The 18,490-nt window shown below is 54.2% G+C and overlaps 1 protein-coding gene and 2 long non-coding RNA genes across 4 annotated transcripts; 1 reads left to right on the top strand and 2 right to left on the bottom strand.

Moving 5' to 3' along the window:
• Window positions 1–3,877: 3,877 nt before the first annotated feature.
• avil (advillin) lies at window positions 3,878–18,347 on the top strand. 2 transcript variants are annotated; one of them, XM_069197649.1, is made up of 20 exons: window positions 3,885–4,067; window positions 4,729–4,821; window positions 5,721–5,795; window positions 6,287–6,483; window positions 6,849–6,957; window positions 7,617–7,727; window positions 8,266–8,471; window positions 9,310–9,388; window positions 9,509–9,607; window positions 9,989–10,142; window positions 10,986–11,086; window positions 11,642–11,779; window positions 13,093–13,251; window positions 13,449–13,628; window positions 14,405–14,550; window positions 14,976–15,120; window positions 16,390–16,578; window positions 16,685–16,753; window positions 17,348–17,473; window positions 18,077–18,347. In XM_069197649.1, exons 2-20 carry the CDS (start codon window positions 4,762–4,764, stop codon window positions 18,188–18,190), a joined length of 2,457 nt encoding a protein of 818 aa, XP_069053750.1. In that variant the 5' UTR covers window positions 3,885–4,067; window positions 4,729–4,761; the 3' UTR covers window positions 18,191–18,347. The 2 variants fall into 2 exon arrangements, with proteins under 2 accessions (XP_069053778.1, XP_069053750.1); XM_069197677.1 differs by lacking the exon at window positions 17,348–17,473 and having other exon boundaries at window positions 3,878–4,067.
• LOC138242284 (uncharacterized) lies at window positions 6,629–8,372 on the bottom strand. Its single transcript, XR_011191497.1, has 3 exons — window positions 8,232–8,372; window positions 7,604–7,698; window positions 6,629–6,848 (listed from the first exon to the last, which is right to left on the bottom strand). It is a non-coding gene; the product is annotated as an uncharacterized lncRNA (long non-coding RNA).
• LOC138242279 (uncharacterized) lies at window positions 11,086–14,994 on the bottom strand. Its single transcript, XR_011191493.1, has 5 exons — window positions 14,906–14,994; window positions 14,348–14,532; window positions 13,423–13,606; window positions 11,538–13,274; window positions 11,086–11,195 (listed from the first exon to the last, which is right to left on the bottom strand). It is a non-coding gene; the product is annotated as an uncharacterized lncRNA (long non-coding RNA).
• Window positions 18,348–18,490: the final 143 nt, after the last annotated feature.

Genomic DNA, 18,490 nt, shown 5'->3' with positions numbered 1-18,490 from the left:
TCGCGCCTGGCGTGTTGCTGTGATTCCTGGGTGAGGGGGTTCTGCCTGCGGTCCGATCTCTGGTTCTGTCCCTCAGCGGGCGAGGAAGAGGAGGGGGCATCGCGCTGCTCCTCGACTGGCAAAATGGTACCAAGTTTGCTGGTGTTACTGGCTCCTCATCTCTTGGACTCGACGGCTCTGCCATTGTCTTATTGATCTACCTTTCTCACTTCGGCTGCTTTCCAGACGCTCAGGAAATATTGCAGGTAATTTGGATCCTGTGCAGTTTTTTGGTTCCTGATATTTCATGGTGCCTGCGTTGTGCTGCTGGCGTATATGGGAAGCTTATTAAAAGGAAGGTTATCTCTTTGTGTGCGCTTCTAGGAGGGAAGTACACTGCAGGTAATCGCACTGTATCTCTGTTTTAATATTTAACTTTGTACTCCTTTGCACAAGCATCCACATTGTAATAAGGTTGATGTTTCTGGTCACTGATCTGCTGCTGGTTTCTGTGTAGCAGTGAGTAATACCTGGAATGGACTGTGCAGCCGTGCAGTGGGAGTCCGGGGGTCCTGCAGTTGTGGCAGCACCCTGTCTGGGTGTCTGAGCCTTAGGGCTGCAGGGGCTGTGGTCAGCTGTGGAGGGAAGAAGGGGAGAGCATTCTGGGAAAAGAGCTGGGCCAGGGCTTGGTTCTGTGGCTCGTTAAGCAATTAAACAATTACGGGTCAATGAAGTGGGTGGAGCCGTGGCTAGATCAATACCCTGCGCTGGAATACAGCTGCACTGCCCAGGCTGTCCGGCCTCATGGCCAGGGAGCCTGGGGCATGGCCAGGCAGACTCCTGCACGTCCCCTGGGGAAAGCTGTGCCTTTATAAGGCAGCGAGAGTGCGAGAACTGCCGTGAGCCGATTTACATTGTGGCCGAGTAAAGCAGTATTCAAATCGCCACTTCTGTTTCCTCGGAAAGCTGTGATAGCGAGCGGGTTGGCTCGTGGCAGGCTTGCTCTCTGCCCTCCGCAGAGACCATCCTCGCATCCTTCGCTGGGTTTACTGCTTCTCCATGTTGCCTGGAGGGTTTCTCCACACAAACACTGAGGTCTTTTTCGCAAACAGTTTTCTAAGCTCAGCTTTTTACATTTTTTAATTTGTTTGTTGTTCCTGGCATATAACACCCCACACTTACCTGCTTGTAGTCACCTGCCAGGTGGTCTCCCACATTTGCATTTTCTACACAGCAGAAGTTTTTCCTCAATCTTTCTGAATTGTCCTTGTCTTGTTTTGACAGTTTCCTAACCCCCTTAGTTTGCTATGCCCTGCTAACTGAACTATTGGAGAACCAGAGTTCACATGGCTGGGATCAACGAGGAAGAGGAGAGGTTACAATACAAGGAGATCGCTGTAGTGCTCCCCTATTTCCTGCACCCCTATTTGAGCACTCCCCCTGTACAGTTGGCACCCTGCACTCTTTCTGTCCGTTCCCCGGTTCTCGATCAAGCCCGACCAGTGTCTGCCTGGGAGGGAGGGTCAGTAAGGGGTACAAGGCTCTCTGGCAGGAGTGTTCCTGCTGCCTGTGTGGAGATGCTAATCAAAGTGGATGGGAGGCAGATAACCGCAGGAACAGAGATGGCATTGAGACCGCTGGAGAGTTTGGGTTGTTATCTCTAGCTGAGGTTTTTTTATTGAGTCCCTTGGGACACCGTGTGATGATTTTTCATTTCCTGAAACTGAAGGTATACAGCAAAGTACACAGCATATTGGAGGTCTGCAGTAGTACTGGAGCCTCCTGTCAGTCGAACCCCTGTCTGAGCTGCTCCTGTCAGTCGAACCCCTGTCTCAGCTGCTGCTCCTGTCAGTCGAACCCGTCTGAGCTGCTCCTGTCAGTCGAACCCGTCTGAGCTGCTCCTGTCAGTCGAACCCCTGTCTGAGCTGCTGCTCCTGTCAGTCGAACCCCTGTCTGGGCTCCTGCTCCTGTCAGTCGAACCCCTGTCTGGGCTGCGCCTGTCAGTTGAACCCCTGTTTGAGCTGCTCCTGTCAGTCGAACCCCTGTCTGAGCTGCTGCTCCTGTCAGTCGAACCCCTGTCTGAGCTGCGCCTGTCAGTCGAACCCCTGTTTGAGCTGCTCCTGTCAGTCGAACCCCTGTCTCAGCTGCTCCTGTCAGTCGAAACCTGTCTGAGCTGCTCCTGTCAGTCAAACCCCTGTCTGAGCTGCTCCTGTCAGTCAAACCCCTGTCTGAGCTGCTGCTCCTGTCAGTCGAACCCCTGTCTGAGCTGCTGCTCCTGTCAGTCGAACCCCTGTCTGAGCTGCTGCTCCTGTCAGTCGAACCCCTGTCTGGGCTGCTGCTCCTGTCAGTCGAACCCCTGTCTGGGCTGCGCCTGTCAGTTGAACCCCTGTTTGAGCTGCTCCTGTCAGTCGAACCCCTGTCTGAGCTGCTGCTCCTGTCAGTCGAACCCCTGTCTGAGCTGCGCCTGTCAGTCGAACCCCTGTTTGAGCTGCTCCTGTCAGTTGAACCCCTGTCTCAGCTGCTCCTGTCAGTCGAAACCCTGTCTGAGCTGCTGCTCCTGTCTGTTGAACCCCTGTCTGAGCTGCTCCTGTCAGTCGAACCCCTGTCTGAGCTGCTCCTGTCAGTCGAGCCCCTGTCTCAGCTGCTCCTGTCAGTCGAACCCCTGTCTGAGCTGCTCCTGTCAGTCGAACCCGTCTGAACTGCTCCTGTCAGTTGAACCCCTGTCTGAGCTGCGCCTGTCAGTCGAACCCCTGTCAGTCGAACCCCTGTCTGAGCTGCTCCTGTCAGTCGAGCCCCTGTCTCAGCTGCTCCTGTCAGTCGAACCCCTGTGCATCTGGAGCAGACGCAGTGAGGCCCTCCCAGCCGTGCACTCAGAGGCACACATCAAATTCTCCAAATTTCTCCTTCCCTCAAGAGTCGGTCTTATCTGCTTTGCTCTCTCCTTCCCTGTTGGAGTCCCTATCGCCGCCATTGAGGCCTATTTGGCAGTCAAACATCACAGGACAAACAAGCCCCAGGGGATTTGCATTCTGTTTAGAGAAAATGTTTGCTCTCCCCACAGGCCCCAGGGCAGCACATCCTGCTCTCTGGCTCGGGGGGTTTTCACATGCAGACTCCCCGCTGAATTGCAATGAGAAAGCCAGGCCCTCTCCAGCCCTGCCTGGCTGCTCCCAGCCGGCCCGCGGGTGCCCACGCCAGAGGTGCAGAAAGCACAGAACCTTGTTTAGAAAGCGAACGGGCTAAGACAGCGACTGTCAGTGTCCGTCGTCATCAGGGTAGGCATGGTGAACGGCCCTCTCTTCACAAAGGGATGTATTCCCCATCGCTGGGTCTCGTAAGGAACTGGAAAGATGGTTCTCGAGTGGGCCTTCCCTGTACGTACATGTTTTGTCTGTCTTGCCAGCGGTGTACGAACACAGCGAGAGATTCATTTCGTTTCATCGGAAAGAGTTCTCCTTCGCTGCTCATCAGGCAGGATCTGAGTCTCTATCTGTCCCTGGATGCAAAACCAGGAGCAGCTCAGTTAACCCCCTCAGGGCTGGTTGTGGCATCACATTACTGCTAGAGGAGATGTCAGGGGGCTCGTGTCTCTGGAGCGAGATTTCTTTCCTAAATCAACAGATCACTGCGGTAATGCAGCTGCTGAGATATCCTTTCGGCAGGAAGGATGCAGGCAATGCCGAGAGCTCTGTTTGGGCCCCAGGCGGGATGGGGTGCGTTCCTGAAATCGACGTCCGGCGGCCCCCCAAGCCTGTCCACCCCCTGGGGCGGTCAGCTCCTGAGATCGCCCCCCCCCGGCCTCTCCTTTGCATGCGAGTCTGTAATAGTTCTGTCTTCATTTGCCTCTGGCGGTCAAAGGCCTTTCCCTTTCGGAGGAGGGATCGAAGGGAGGAGGCAGCGACGCTCGAAACATGCAAACTCAGTCAAATAGGACTGGGCTGGGCTGGGCTGGTGCGCGCTGGAGCGAAGGCAGCAGATCCTCGTGCTCCTTTCCCCGCAGCAGGTCGGTCCAGTGAGTCTCGATCTCGCCTGAGCCCTACAGCCGGACATCGCCGGACATCGCCGACTGACCAGCTCGCTGCACTGAGGTAGGAGCCGACCCTCGGCCGGGATTCCTGTAGGCTCTCAGCTCGAAGTTTGGGTTGAGGCTGGGAAGCAGGAACGAGGACAGGAGTGGGATAATGGTTTCGGGAGCGGGATGGTGCTTGTGTTTGAGCCGGACAGGGAAGATTCCAGGTTTGTAAGTGTGATTGGTACCAGAACCCAAAGATCCCAGGACGCAGTAAAGGACCTTGACTGAATGCCTGAGATGAGCTTGTGGGTTTTACCTGTTACCTGTTATCTGTTGTCTCCTGACTGCTGTGGAGGTGCCAAGAGCTTTGTGCGAAGGTATTCTGTCGTTCGGGGGCAGCTGTAACTCAGGGCAGGCGGGGCTTGAAGCTCTGGAGCTGAAGGGCAGATCTCCCTGGAGGGTCCTGTGCACGTTGTTCCTGTAAGACAGGGCGAAGTGTCCTTAGCAGGACAGCGTGTTCCTCCCTGGGTCTGTGACTGGTTTGGGCCAGCGAGTTTCAGACCTTCCCTGCTCCCGAGGCGGGAATGTGCAGTGGGCCAGCCCTGGGTTCTCACCCCATGCTGCACGACAGCGCCCCCGTGTGGCTGCACAGGCACCTGTCGACCTGGGAGCTGCCCTGTGGGGGGCCGGAGCCGTCTGCTGAAGCAGCTGTGATGATGATGATGGTGGTGTTTCAGCCCACAGGAAAGCCGAGGAAGACCGCGGGCAGGATGGAGTACACGTTCCGCGCCGTCACCCACACGCCTGGGATCATCGTCTGGAGGATCGAGGTACCGCTGAGTCTCCCCCACTCGTGGTGAGCGGGGCTGTCTCTGAGCCTCGTCAGGGCACGACGAGTGTGTCGCCCTAAATCACAGCACCCACTTTTCTAGAATGGACCACACTAAAAAATGGAATACAGACACCTTCCTTCTGTTTTTAATCTTTCATGTCTTTAATATAAGTCTTACATGGCATAACTCATCGTTTCAGCAAGCAGAGGAAAAGTTGCCCAATCCTTGTTCTGGGGCCCTTTAAAACCCAGATCTAAGGCTTTTAAAAACCCTTTCCCTTTCCCCTGTTTTGTGTGCTGTGCGTGCGATGTAAGCCTATGATGCTCTTCCCCGGCCTGAGCGCGGTATTCCTGAGCCCACAGGGGGGCAGCGACAGGCTCCACAGCTCCTTGGCTGTAGCCTAATCCACCGCGTCTCCCTGGACTGTGTGTATTATTGCCCATTCTCCAGGAGAACCTGTGCTGCCTCTTCCGAGGGCAGGGCAGCTCCACAGTTCATTTTCAGTTTCCTTCAAACACTCCCACTTTGGTTTTATCTTCCAGATGTCTATTTAAGTATCTTGTAGTTTCTCCGAAGCATCAGATCCTGATCATTTACGGTTAGATCTTGAATCAGCTCTCCAATGAGCTGCCCTGTCATCTCTCTGGAGATTCATTGGTCATCTTTTGGCTGAAGTTTTTATCCAAAGAGACGCACATGAGTGTCCGTTTACACAGCTGGGCATTTAACTGGAGCCACCCGAGCGGCACACCCAGCTCAAGGGCACAGCAGCTGTGTCCCACCTGGGATTTGAACCCGGAATCCTCAGCCCTGCTCCGCGCTGCTGCCTGGAGGGCCAGTTCAGCCGATTTTCCTCCAGCCCTGCTCAGCTCGTCTCCCCCCTCTTTGTGTTGCAGAAGATGGAACTGGTGCTGGTGCAGGAGAAGTTCCACGGCAGCTTCTACGAAGGAGATTGTTACATCCTGCTGTCTGTGAGTAAGCAGATTATTACATTCGTTTTTATGGTGTTTAATTAAACTGCCAATTATGCACGTAAACATAAATTAGAACATACAGTACGACTACAACTGAGCGGAGGCCACTTGGCCTGCCTTGCTCTGTCGTATTCCGTAGCGAACTGATCTGAGGATTAACTAAACCCTTGATTAAATAATAAAGGAGCAGTTACATGAATCAGTCTTATCATTAAGTTCACGCACTTGTTCGAAGTCCAGGGGTACAGCCGATGAGGAGTACTGCTCTGTTGTGTGCTGGACAGGAGAAAAGACGTGAACACTTTTCGAACTATAATCCGATTTTCCTCTCCACACGGTGTGTGTGTTCGCTGGTCGGAGGTGGAGTTTCAACATCAAGCTTCTAACCTGTACTGCTCTCCAGCGTGCTGCATGTGTGGGTCCCGGAACCCGCCAGCAGAGGGGCTTGAGCCCAGTCTCTTGTCGCCCGACGTGTGTGTTTCTCTCAGACGCAGCGCTGCGGCACCACGGTGTCCTACCACGCCCACTACTGGATCGGGTCCGAATCCACGCAGGACGAGCAGGGGGCCGCCGCCATCTACATCACCCAGCTGGACGAGTTCCTGGGCGGGAGGCCCGTCCAGCACCGGGAGGTCCAGGGCCACGAGTCGGACACCTTCAGGGGCTACTTCAAGCAGGGCGTCATGTGAGTCCCCACTGGGGTGCCCAGAGCCTGGATCCAGCTGCCCAGCTGTGTCAGGGAAGCGCTGAGCTTTAACAGGCCCGGTTCTGAGGAAGAGCAGCCTTGCAGTGTGCTTTACTGTACCCCCTGCCCTGACACTGCAGGCCCAGAGGGTTATAAAGAGGGACAGGCATCCCTGGTGGTGCTCAAGGAGGTGGTGTCCCGAGTGACAGCTGCATCTTCTGTTCCACCTGGAAGGGTTTGAGTTGACCGAGTGCTTGAGTGTCAGATCGCTCCATCACGTACCTGGGGCTGCAGGGCGGAGTGAGAGAGTGCTGTCCCTCCTACTGGCTCTGTCCACCCATCTGTCTGTCTGGCTTGCTCTGCAGCTATAAGAAGGGGGGCGTGGCATCAGGGATGAAACACATGGAGACCAACAGCTACGACATCAAGAGGCTGCTGCACGTGAAGGGAAAGAGGAGGGTGACTGCCAAAGAGGTGCATCAGCCTGGCTCTCACACTGACAGCTCACACACACACACACACCCACACACACACACTGACAGAGCTCACACACACACTGACAGCTCACACACACACTTAGAGCTCACACACACACACACACACACAGACAGAGCTCACACACACACTGACAGCTCACACACACACTGACAGAGTTCACACACACACTGACAGGTCCCACTCACACACACTGACAGAGCTCACACGCACACACAGAGCTCACACACACTGACAGGGCTGCCACACACAGACTGACAGAGCTCACACACACACACACACTGACAGAGCTCACACACACACACAGACGTGTATAAGTGTACTGGCTACAGTGGGGTGTTTTACTGTGGGCGTGGCTTGTGAGTGACAGGAGGACCACATGGTGGGTGTGTCCTGCATACAGTGGGACATCCTGTGCAGCAATGATACAGTTGAACTGGCAGCCCAGTATGTGAGCCTGTCTCTCAATAATGCCCCATATGTCTACAATATATGTAAATATTGTATGATGTGTCTTTATTGTAAATGTCTGTAGATTTTTTAATGATAATGGTATTTGTTTTGCTTTGATAACACTGATTGTACTCATCGGTCATGCCAGTAAAGCATCTAGAATTGAAATTACTGGGTCTCTGCAGGTGGAGATGGACTGGAAGAGTTTCAACCTGGGAGATGTCTTCCTCCTGGACAACGGCAAGACCATCATCCAGTGGAATGGTCCTGAGAGCAACCAGCAGGAGAGGCTCAAGGTGCTGGACACTGGACAGTGGACAACACTGATTACTGAGCACTGGACAGTATCTCTGGACACACCATGTGCACACTGACACAGTCTTCACAGTCCACATGCACAGAGAGACAGTGCAGAGAGAGGAAGACCTCATACTGATGTCTTCCACTGACCGTTCTGACTTTGAATCACATACTGTACAGCCATCACCCCAAACTTGTCTTAGCGGTGTTGTTTACCACATGACTGTCCTGTTTTGTTAATTGTGGCCTCTGGCTTACAATGAGACTTGAATCAGAACTAGGGTGGTGGAAGATGCACTCTAAGAAACCCAGGGTTTAGCTGCTGGAGGGCTCGTTGTTCTCACTGGACTTACAATCCTGATGTGGAATATAACGTTCAATGCTACTGAGCAAACAATAGGGCACTTTGTTTTAAAACCTCTAGAGCTTATTGTCCCCTTGCATGCAGTTTCCTGGAACTGGTGAAACCTGGACTGGATCAGACTGCTGTGTAATCAGACCTGCGGGGTGTGTCCTCTTGCTTGTCTCCTGCAGGGAATGTTGCTGGCCAGGGATATTCGGGATCGGGAGCGGGGGGGCCGTGCGGAGATCGGGGTGATTGAGGGCGATGCAGAGCAGGACTCGCCGGAGCTGCTGGAGATCCTGACTGGGATTCTGGGCCAGCGGACGCTGGAGCTGGGCAGAGGGGAGCCGGACGAACAGGCCGACCAGCAGCAGAAAGCCAACGTCACCCTGTACCAGTGAGTTCAGGCTGAGGGCCTGCGTGTGTCAGCTGTCTCCTGTGTGTCTGTGTGTCAGTCTGTCTCCATGTCAGCCTCTGTCTCTATGTATTTCCATGTCAACCTGTGTCTCTTTGTGTCAGTCTGACTCCATGTCAACCTGTGTTTCCATGTCAACCTGTGTCTCTTTGTGTCAGTCTCCACATTAGCCTGTCTCTGTGTGTCAGTCTGTCTCCATGTCAGCCTCTGTCTCTATGTGTTTCCATGTCAGCCTGTGTGTCTGGGTGTCTGTGTCTCTGTCTCTGTTTGTCTGTCTGTCTCCACGTCAGTCTGTTAGAAAGTTACTGTAACAGTGACTGTCAGTGACCAACACATCAGCCTGTGTCTCTGTGTGTCAACCTGTGTCTCTATGTGTCAGTCTGTGTCTGTGCCTTTGTGTGTCAGTCTGTGTCTGTCTGTCTCCAAGTCTGTCTCCACGTCAGCCTGTGTCTCTGTCTCTGTGTGTCTATCTATCCTTTCATGTCTGTCTCTGTGTGTCAGCCTGTGTCTCTGTCTCTGTGTGTCTATCTATCCTTTCATGTCTGTCTCTGTGTGTCAGCCTGTGTCTCTGTCTCTGTGTGTCTATCTATCCTTTCATGTCTGTCTTTGTGTGTCAGCCTGTGTCTCTGTCTCTGTGTGTCAGTCTGTGTTTCTGTCTCTGTGTGTTAGCCTGTGTCTCTGTGTGTCTACCTGTCCTTTCATGTCTTTCTCTGTGTGTCAGTCTGTGTCTCCATGTCAGTCTGTGCCTACAGCCTCTGTGTCTGTTTGTATGTCAATAATGTCCTGTGATCCCATGATCCTCCCTGTCCTGTTCCCGCAGCGTGTCTGATGCTCAGGGTCAGATGAAGGTCACCGAGGTTGCAACAAGGCCACTGGTCCAGGACCTGCTGAACCACGATGTGAGTGTGCGACACACTGAGAGAGGGGTCACCGAGCTGATGACGCCCCAGCCTGACAAGCACAACCCCCCGAGCCCTGCGGCCGGGCTCCGCTCTTGACTGCCACCTTGTGTTTTGCAGGACTGCTACATCCTGGACCAGGGCGGTGTGAAGATCTTCGTGTGGAAGGGCAAACGGGCGAACAAGGCAGAGCGGCAGACCGCCATGGCGCGCGCTATGGTGTGTGTCCCGCGCAGGGGAATACGACTGGGTCCTTGCGTCAGAAGGAAGGCTCTGAGCTCGTTTATTGAGGGCTGAGCTGAAAAGCATTACAGAAATGCAAGGAATCACTATTACAGTTAGCATTTTTCTAGACTCTAATTATTGGGCAGTGGCACCTCTTCTAAACTGACCCATCATCCTAGGAAGCAGATCATGATTTTATCTAAGGTGCCAGTTTGGATGGAGTGGCTCAGGTACACCGAGAAGCCTCTGTATCTCAGCGCAGGGTGCAAATGAGTTCAGTACTCAGTGAAGTGAGCCAGTGCAGCCCCTCTCCCCCAGGTCTGAAGGTAGAGCTGCGAGCCCTGCTGGACTGAGGGTGTCGCCTCTGCTCCGCAGGATTTCATCAAGATGAAACACTACCCGGTCACCACCAACGTGGAGACGGTGAACGACGGCGCTGAGTCCGCACTGTTCAAGCAGCTGTTCCAGAGCTGGGTGGTCAGGGAGCAGACGGTGGGCATGGGGAGGACCTACAGCGTGGGCAGAGTGGGTGAGTCCTGAGAGCCTGGATCCGTGGCCCTCCGCCACCCCCGACCTGGCAGCTTGTGTTTCCCGAGGGGGTCCTGCTGTGGTCTGGGGGTACCGGCGCCCACAGTCGTGTTCTGATTTAAGCTGCAAGCTGGGTCCAGCCCGGAGGCGGTACTCATCTTGAGAGCAGTCTTACAAATAACAGGCCGCCTAGCGGGAGCTGCAGCATGACCGCCCGGCGGCTCGGCTGAAGAAGGGAGCAGGATCAGCTCACACGCCAGAGCTGCACGCTAGCCCTCAGCGAACGAGCCTCAGCTGGCAGGCTCACGAGCTACGGGCTGGCTGGCTGACCCGCTGAGGACTTGAAGCTGGTAGCTCTGCCAGCGTGCACTGGCTGCACAGGAGCAGGTGAAGGTTCATTCCACGCTCGGAGGAAAGGGACAGAGACACAACGTTTCGGCTGTGGAGCTTCTCCAGGTGTGAGGGACAGAGGGAAACTGAGCAGGGAGTGGAGGAGTGTCAGCACTCTGGGAGAACTGGAAGACAGGTGTGAAGCCAAAACCTGGAACTGAATAGAGAAATGTCTATGCTCCATTAGAATAGAGAATATTTTATTCTCTGTTAGAATTTCTTCTCTATTCATGTGCAGGTTTTGACTTCACGTCTCTCAACTACCCTCTCTTCTGCTCTCCTGTGCTGCATTAACTGCCCGTTTGCCTCTCTCCCTCACACCTGGAGAAGCTCCACAGCCGAAACGTTGTGTCTCTGTTCCTTTCCTCTCGGCGTGGACTGAACCTTCACCCGCTCCTGTTGACGGTTGGATGGGTACAAGTTGATCGATCCCTTGCCCTCCTGTCTCCCCCAGCCAAGGTGTCCCAGGAGAAGTTTGACGCCACCCTCATGCACGCCAAGCCGGAGATCTCGGCTCAGGAGCGCATGGTGGACGATGGCTCGGGCCAGGTGGAGGTGAGCTCCCCCAGCAGTGACACGGGCTCACCAGCAGCTCCTCAGCTGCCCAGTCCAGTAACCAGTGCAGCTCAGTGAAGACAGCAGAGGAGGAGTCAGTCCCTTCTATCTGAAAATAGATTCATCTGAATATAGAAAATGAAATGGATCATCTGCACTGGAGCTAGACTGGACACAGTCTGGTATTAGTGTTTGGTCAAGTAATGTTATGCAAAACTATGCAGCACCCATGACTTTAATAATAATCGCTTCCTTCCTGTGTGAGCCATGGACTCTGAGGTCGAAAACAGAGCCGGGATTCATGCAGACCACCAGGTGGCGCTCTTCCTTCTGTGCCTGAGTTTCCAAACCAGTGGTTTGGTGAAATTCATACCCAGTCTGGTGACCAGGGACACCGGGCTGTAGAAGGCGCTGTCTTTCAGATGAGACGCTAAACTAAGATCCACACTACCTGGTCTTGACTGATCCCATGGCCATAAGCCAGGTGTGTAGGGAGGTGTGCTAACTCCAGCAACAGGAAGCAGAAGCTACACCGATCTGTGTCGCCCTCTGCAGGTGTGGAGGATTGAGAATGTGGAGCTGGCCCCCGTTGACCCCAAGTCCTACGGCTTCTTCTACGGAGGCGACTGCTACCTGGTGCTGTACACTTATGAGGTCAACAACAGGAAGTGCTACCTGCTCTACTTCTGGCAGGTGAGGCTGCTGCTGTCACCTGCTGGACAGCCTGGGAACTGCAGGCAGGCATTCAGACAGATAAGATAAGATCACTTTATTGGTCATATACAATTTCTTGTATAAGTAATTTGTCTTTTCACATACCCCAGCTTGCTCTCCATGAGACACACAGACAGAGAAAGAAAACCTGGGGTCAGAGCACAGGGTCAGACATTTATATGGCATCCATAGAGCAGTTGGGGTTAAGGGCCTTGCTCAGGGGCCCAACGAAGTAGGATTACTCTGCTGGCCACGGGATTTGAACTGGCAACCTTCCAGCTACAGGCGCAGATCCTTAGCCATAAAGCCACCGCAAGATGTGATCTTGCTTAGTGAACAGTCCTTCAAACCTGTGTGTTTGCAGAAAACAGTTCAGTTATTTCTGTGTGCTATATATGAATGGCCTGCACTGTAGTGTCACAGCACAGCAGATTCATGTCCAGGTCCTGGCTTCAATTCCAGACTGTGCAGTGCAGATAGTTTTCTCCAGAAGCTCCTGTTCAATCCCCTTTTGAAAGAAGGGGTAACTTGTGTGAGGTGTTTCAGTGTGATGGGCTGGTGTCCTGTCCAGGGTGTGTGTGTCCTGTGATGAGTTGTTGTCCTGTCCAGGGTGTATGTGTCCTGTGATGGGCTGGTGTCCTGTGATGGGCTGTTGTCCTGTCGAGGGTGTATGTGTGGTGTGATGGGCTGGTGTCCTGTCCAGGGTGTGTGTGTCCTGTGATGGGCTGGTGTCCTGTCCAGGGTGTGTGTGTCCTGTGATGGGCTGTTGTCCTGTCGAGGGTGTATGTGTGGTGTGATGGGCTGGTGTCCTGTCCAGGGTGTATGTGTCCTGTGATGGGCTGGTGTCCTGTGATGGGCTGTTGTCCTGTCCAGGGTGTATGTGTGGTGTGATGAGCTGGTGTCCTGTCCAGGGTATGTGTGTCCTGTGATGGGCTGTTGTCCTGTTCAGGGTGTGTGTCAGGACACACAGCACAAACACACACATTGAGCAATTTAACTGGACTGCATGTCTTTGGAAGGTGGGTGGAAACCAGAACACCCATGAGGAAACAGGGAGATCATCCAAACTCCACACAGAAGATGTCCTAGTCTGGAATCAAACTCGGGACCAGAGAGCTGTGGAGTAGCTGTACCTCTCTAATTTATCAGTGGTATTGCTAGAACCAGCTAGCCTCCCCTGTGCTGGGACTGGAAGGTGCTCTTGGCGCTTCGGCCGAGTTGCTGTCTTCCATTTCAACAGACTCCAGCGTCGGCTTCACTGGCGGCACCTTTGACCTTTCACCTCCACTCAGGGTCGTCACGCCTCCCAGGACGAGATCGCCGCCTCGGCCTACCAGGCCGTCAGTCTGGACCAAAAGTACGGCGGGAAACCGGTCCAGGTGCGCGTCACCATGGGCAAGGAGCCGCGCCACTTCATGTCCATCTTCAAGGGCAGGATGGTCATCTTCGAGGTGAGCTTCAGCTTTCCTGCCCGCTGTGTATAAATATTATTCGGATGATTCATACTGTCGTATGAGCGGATTTGTGAAGGAAGCAGGAGATCAAAGCATCACGGATCTGATGGCGGAGGAATGTGGGGTTTGGCAAGTCTGCAGTACTCGATACTGTGTGCCAGCGTTCACCTTTGCCCCCGTGACCTCTGCTCCAGGGCGGCACCTCCCGGAGGGGCATTACGGACCCCGAGCCGCCCGTCCGACTGCTGCAGGTCCGCGGCACCGAGCCGTCCAACACCAAGGCCATCGAGGTGCCGGCACTGGCCGCCTCCCTCAACTCCAACGATGTCTTCCTGCTGCAGCACCAGGCGGGCTACTTTGTGTGGTGTGGAAAGGTAAAGGAGAGAGGAGGTGAAGGGTAGAGACAGGAGCAGAGAGGAGGTGAAGGGTAGAGACAGGAGGCAGAGAGGAGGTGAAGGGCAGAGACAGGAGGCAGACAGCAGGAGGCAGACAGCAGGTGAGGGGGAGAGACAGGAGCAGAGAGGAGGTGAAGAATAGAGACAGGAGTTAGAGAGGAGGTGAAGGGTAGAGACGAGGCGAAGAGGAGGTGAAGGGTAGAGACAGGAGATAGAGAAAAGGTGAAGGGTAGAGACGAGGCAGATAGGAGGTGAAGGGGAGAGACAGGAGCAGAGAGGAGGTGAAGAGTAGAGACAGGAGGCAGACAGCAGGTGAAGGGTAGAGACAGGAGCAGAGAGGAGGTGAAGGATAGAGACAGGAGTTAGAGAGGAGGTGAAGGGTAGAGACGAGGCAGAGAGGAGGTGAAGGGTAGAGACAGGAGATAGAGAGGAGGTGAAGGGTAGAGATGAGGCAGATAGGAGGTGAAGGGTAGAGATAGGAGCAGAGAGGAGGTGAAGGGTAGAGACGAGGCAGAGAGGAGGTGAAAGGGAGAGACAGGAGCAGAGAGGAGGTGAAGGGCAGAGACAGGAGGCAGACAGCAGGTGAAGGGTAGAGACAGGAGCAGAGAGGAGGCAGAGGTTAAGGAGAATACAAGAAGTGACCTGTTGGAGGAGGAGAAAGCTGGAAGGTGGGGTGTGGGAGGGGGACCTGCCCACACCTGTGAGGAAGCAGGGGAGTGTGGAGCCAGGCCTCAGGGCTGTGTCTCGCGCTGCAGGGCTCCAGCGGGGACGAGCGAGAGATGGCGAAGAAGCTGAGCGTGCTGATTGGTAAAGGGTCCGAGGAGATTGTGGCTGAGGGCTTGGAGCCTGCCGAGTTCTGGGAGCAGCTGGGTGGAAAGACACCCTACGCCAACGACAAGAGGTCAGACCCCCTCCTTCAGGGCCAGCTGTCAATCATGAGAACTACCCCAGGGCCAGCCATCCATCATGAGAACTACCCCAGGAGCAGCTGTCAATCATGAGAACTACCCCAGGGCCAGCCGTCCATCATGAGAACTACCCCAGGAGCAGCTGTCAATCATGGGCATTAACCCAGGGGCAGCCGTCAATCATGAGACTTACCCCAGGGACAGCCGTCAATCATGCGAACTACCCCAAGGGCAGCTGTCAATCATGGGAATTACCCCAAGGGGCAGCTGTAAAACATGAGAATAACCCCAGGGGAAGTTGTCAATCCTGGAATTACGCCAGTAACAGCTGTCAATATTGATAATTACCCTGCATTTGCTCCACAGTTTGTGAAGTCATCGGAAAGCTTTAAACTGCAACTCCCTCTCTTATTGGCAGGCTACAGCAGGAAGTTCCAGATCACCAGCCCCGCCTCTTTGAATTATCCAATAAGACTGGTCGCTTCATTGCCACTGAGGTGACACAGTTCACACAGGATGACCTCAGCGAGGATGATGTCATGCTTCTGGACACCTGGGACCAAGTAAGATGAAAGGCCCTGTATATGATGTCATGTTAAGGTTTAGTTCATTTATGCTATTTTCTAATGGGTCAGTATTATAGTAGTGCAGTCATGGAGTGATCACAGTGTGTGTCTGTCCTGTGATGTGTATGCGATGTGTGTGCATCTGTTCAGTAATGTGCCTGCTTCTGTGCTCTGATATGTTTGTCTGTACTGTGATGTTTTTGTATGTCTGTACTGTGATGTGTGTGTGTGTGTTTGTGCTGTGATGTGTATGTCTGTTCTGTGATGTGTGTCTGTGATGCGTGTGTGTCTGTACTGTGATGTGCTGGTGTCAGCAGCAGTGATGTGTGTCTGTGATGCGTGTGTCTGTGCTGTGATGTGTGTCTGCGATGTGTGTGTCTGTACTGTGATGTGCTGGTGTCAGCAGCAGTGATGTGTGTCTGTGATGCGTGTGTCTGTGATGCATGTGTGTCTGTGATGCGTGTGTCTGTACTGTGATGTGCTGGTGTCAGCAGCAGTGATGTGTGTCTGTGATGCATGTGTCTCTACTGTGATGTGTGTCTGTGATGTGTGTGTCTGTGCTGTGATGTGTGTCTGCCATGTGTGCGTCTGTACTGTGATGTGCTGGTGTCAGCAGCAGTGATGTGTGTCTGTGATGCATGTGTCTCTACTGTGATGTGTGTCTGTGATGCGTGTGTCTGTGCTGTGATGTGTGTCTGCGATGTGTGTGTCTGTACTGTGATGTGCTGGTGTCAGCAGCAGTGATGTGTGTCTGTGATGCGTGTGTCTGTGATGCGTCTGTGTCTGTGATGCGTGTGTCTGTACTGTGATGTGCTGGTGTCAGCAGCAGTGATGTGTGTCTGTGATGCATGTGTCTCTACTGTGATGTGTGTCTGTGATGCGTGTGTCTGTGCTGTGATGTGTGTCTGCGATGTGTGTGTCTGTGCTGTGATGTGCTGGTGTCAGCAGCAGTGATGTGTGTCTGTGATGCATGTGTCTCTACTGTGATGTGTGTCTGTGATGCGTGTGTCTGTGCTGTGATGTGTGTCTGCGATGTGTGTGTCTGTACTGTGATGTGCTGGTGTCAGCAGCAGTGATGTGTGTCTGTGATGCATGTGTCTCTACTGTGATGTGGGTCTGTGATGTGTGTGTCTGTACTGTGATGTGTGTGTGTCTGTGCTGTGATGTGTGTCTGCGATGTGTGTGTCTGTGCTGTGATGTGTGTGTGTCTATGCTGTGATGTGCTGGTGTCAGCAGCAGTGATGTGCGTCTGGGTGCCCTGCACAGGTGTTCCTCTGGGTGGGCAACTCGGCGAACAAGACTGAGCGCGAGCAGGCGGTGGTCACATGTCAGGAGTACCTGCTCACTCACCCTGGGGGGCGTGACCCTGACACCCCCATCCTACTCATCAAGCAGGGTTTCGAGCCTCCAACCTTCACTGGCTGGTTCACCGCCTGGGACCCCAACAAGTGGAGTGTGAGTGCCCCCAAGACCCTGTCTTTACTGCTCTGCTTCATCTCCTGTCTCCGGCTCTCCTGCCCGCCACGGCTGTTTAACTCCTCAGCTGCTGTTTCCCTCACAGGGAGGAAAGACCTATGAGGAGCTGAAGAAGGAGCTGGGCGACGCTGCCTCTTTCACCAGGCTTGCGGCGGTAAGGAAGATGCAGGGTGTCCTCAGTGAGGGGCGATTGACGTCAACAGAGCACATCGTCAGTGTAAAACACACTGGGAGGCAGGGGAGTGTGGTCACAGCGCCTTCTGGTGGTGAGAAACAGCAGTTCACCCAGATTTCGCTGCAGGACAGGTCATCAAGTCTGCCAGTCAGCTCTTTATTTACAGACCCATCCCTCCATTTTCTAACCACTTCAGCCGATTCAGGGTTGTGGGAGAGCTGGAGCTTATCCTGGCAAGCAACGGGCACAACTGGGGGTACAATCTGGTCAGGATGCCAGTCCATCGCAGGGCACACAATGACACAGACACACACACTCACAAACGGGCTTTCCCAGAAACCAATTAACCCCACCACTACTGTGTGAGGAAACAGGAGCATGTGGAGGAGACCCATACAAACTCCACGCAGACAGGACCCAGGGCCCCAGCGCCGACCCCAGCGTGCCATCCCTAATTCACATAGTGAGGGAGAAACATGGAAACTAAAACAGATCACCGGAGAGCATTGAGATGAATGGGCCGAAGGGAGCTGGACTCTGGGAAGTAAGTGGTCTCTTCTGTGCACCCCCCAGGATCTGAACGGAAGCTCTGCGGCCCCAGATGAGGCCCCCAAGTCTTACGAAAAATTCTCTCCCAAGGAGCTGCTCAACAAACAGGCACATGAGCTGCCGGAGGGCGTGGACCCCGCCTTGAAGGAGGTAGGGCGCAACTGTACCCCCTCTGCCCCCGACTGTGACCCCTGACCCCTCTCCCTGTCCCTGACCCCTCCCCCTGTCCCTGAGCCCTCTCCCTGATCCCTGACCCTTGTCCCAGTCCCCAAGCCCTAGGCCCCGTCTCTAATCCCTGACCCCTGACTTAGAGGACTCCAGTAAAGTAAGCCTGGGCAGAGCTGAGTCAGGAACTGCCTGCCTCCAGTTCTGAGTCACCGCTCAAGGGTCCTGCTCTGGGACTGCAGGCTCGGGGCAGCAGCAAGCAATCAGATAGAGCTTTCCCACACCCCCACACCCTGACACTCCGACACCCCAACACCCCCACACTCCAACACCCCCACAATCCGACACCCCAACACCCCCACACTCCAACACCCCCACAATCCGACACCCCAACACCCCCACACTCTGACACCCCAACACCCCTACACTCCCACACTCCCACACTATGCCACCCCAACACCCCTACATTCCGACACCCCCACACTGTGCCACCCCAACACCCTGACACTCCGACTACCCTACACCCCAACACCCTGCCACCCCAACACCCTGCCACTGAGCTCTCGCCTCCCTCTCCTCTCTCCGCAGAAGCACCTCTCGGATGAGGACTTCGTCGCGGTCATGGGAATCTCCCGGGACGAGTTTGACGGTCTGCCCCACTGGAAACAGCTCTGCCTCAAGAAGAGCAAAGGGCTTTTCTAACGGGAGGGGGGCGGGGCGCACAGGGGCACTGTGTGCACTGAGCCCACTGCAGGCCCCAGCCTGCATCCTCGCACAGCGACGATGCTTTTAATCTCTGACCTCACCTGGAGCACGAACGGTCATTACTGAGAAAATAAAGTTGAACCCTTCTGCAGTCTGAAGGAAGTCCTGTTGTGGTTTCTGCAATCTATATATGACACATGTAAAAGGAAAGGTTTTATTCCTGTGTGACTTCTGCTATTAACTCAATATACAAACTCTAACTATAATCTGAGCAGTGCAGTGAACAACATGAGGACC

Source organism: Lepisosteus oculatus, chromosome 1 (genome assembly GCF_040954835.1).
Source record: "Lepisosteus oculatus isolate fLepOcu1 chromosome 1, fLepOcu1.hap2, whole genome shotgun sequence".
NCBI lineage: Eukaryota > Metazoa > Chordata > Actinopteri > Semionotiformes > Lepisosteidae > Lepisosteus > Lepisosteus oculatus.
The sequence above is the reverse complement of the archived record's forward strand: the minus strand, read 5'-3'. Positions and strand labels throughout refer to the sequence as shown.

What these genes read in the sequence shown, in the direction of transcription:
- avil (XM_069197649.1), top strand. Translation starts at nt 4,762, where the DNA reads ATGGAGTACACGTTCCGCGCCGTCACCCACACGCCTGGGATCATCGTC. An exon ending in GGAGGGTGACTGCCAAAGAG is followed by an intron (nt 6,958 to 7,616) that starts GTGCATCAGCCT and finishes GGGTCTCTGCAG; the next exon opens with GTGGAGATGGACTGGAAGAG. An exon ending in GGGACCCCAACAAGTGGAGT is followed by an intron (nt 16,579 to 16,684) that starts GTGAGTGCCCCC and finishes TTTCCCTCACAG; the next exon opens with GGAGGAAAGACCTATGAGGA.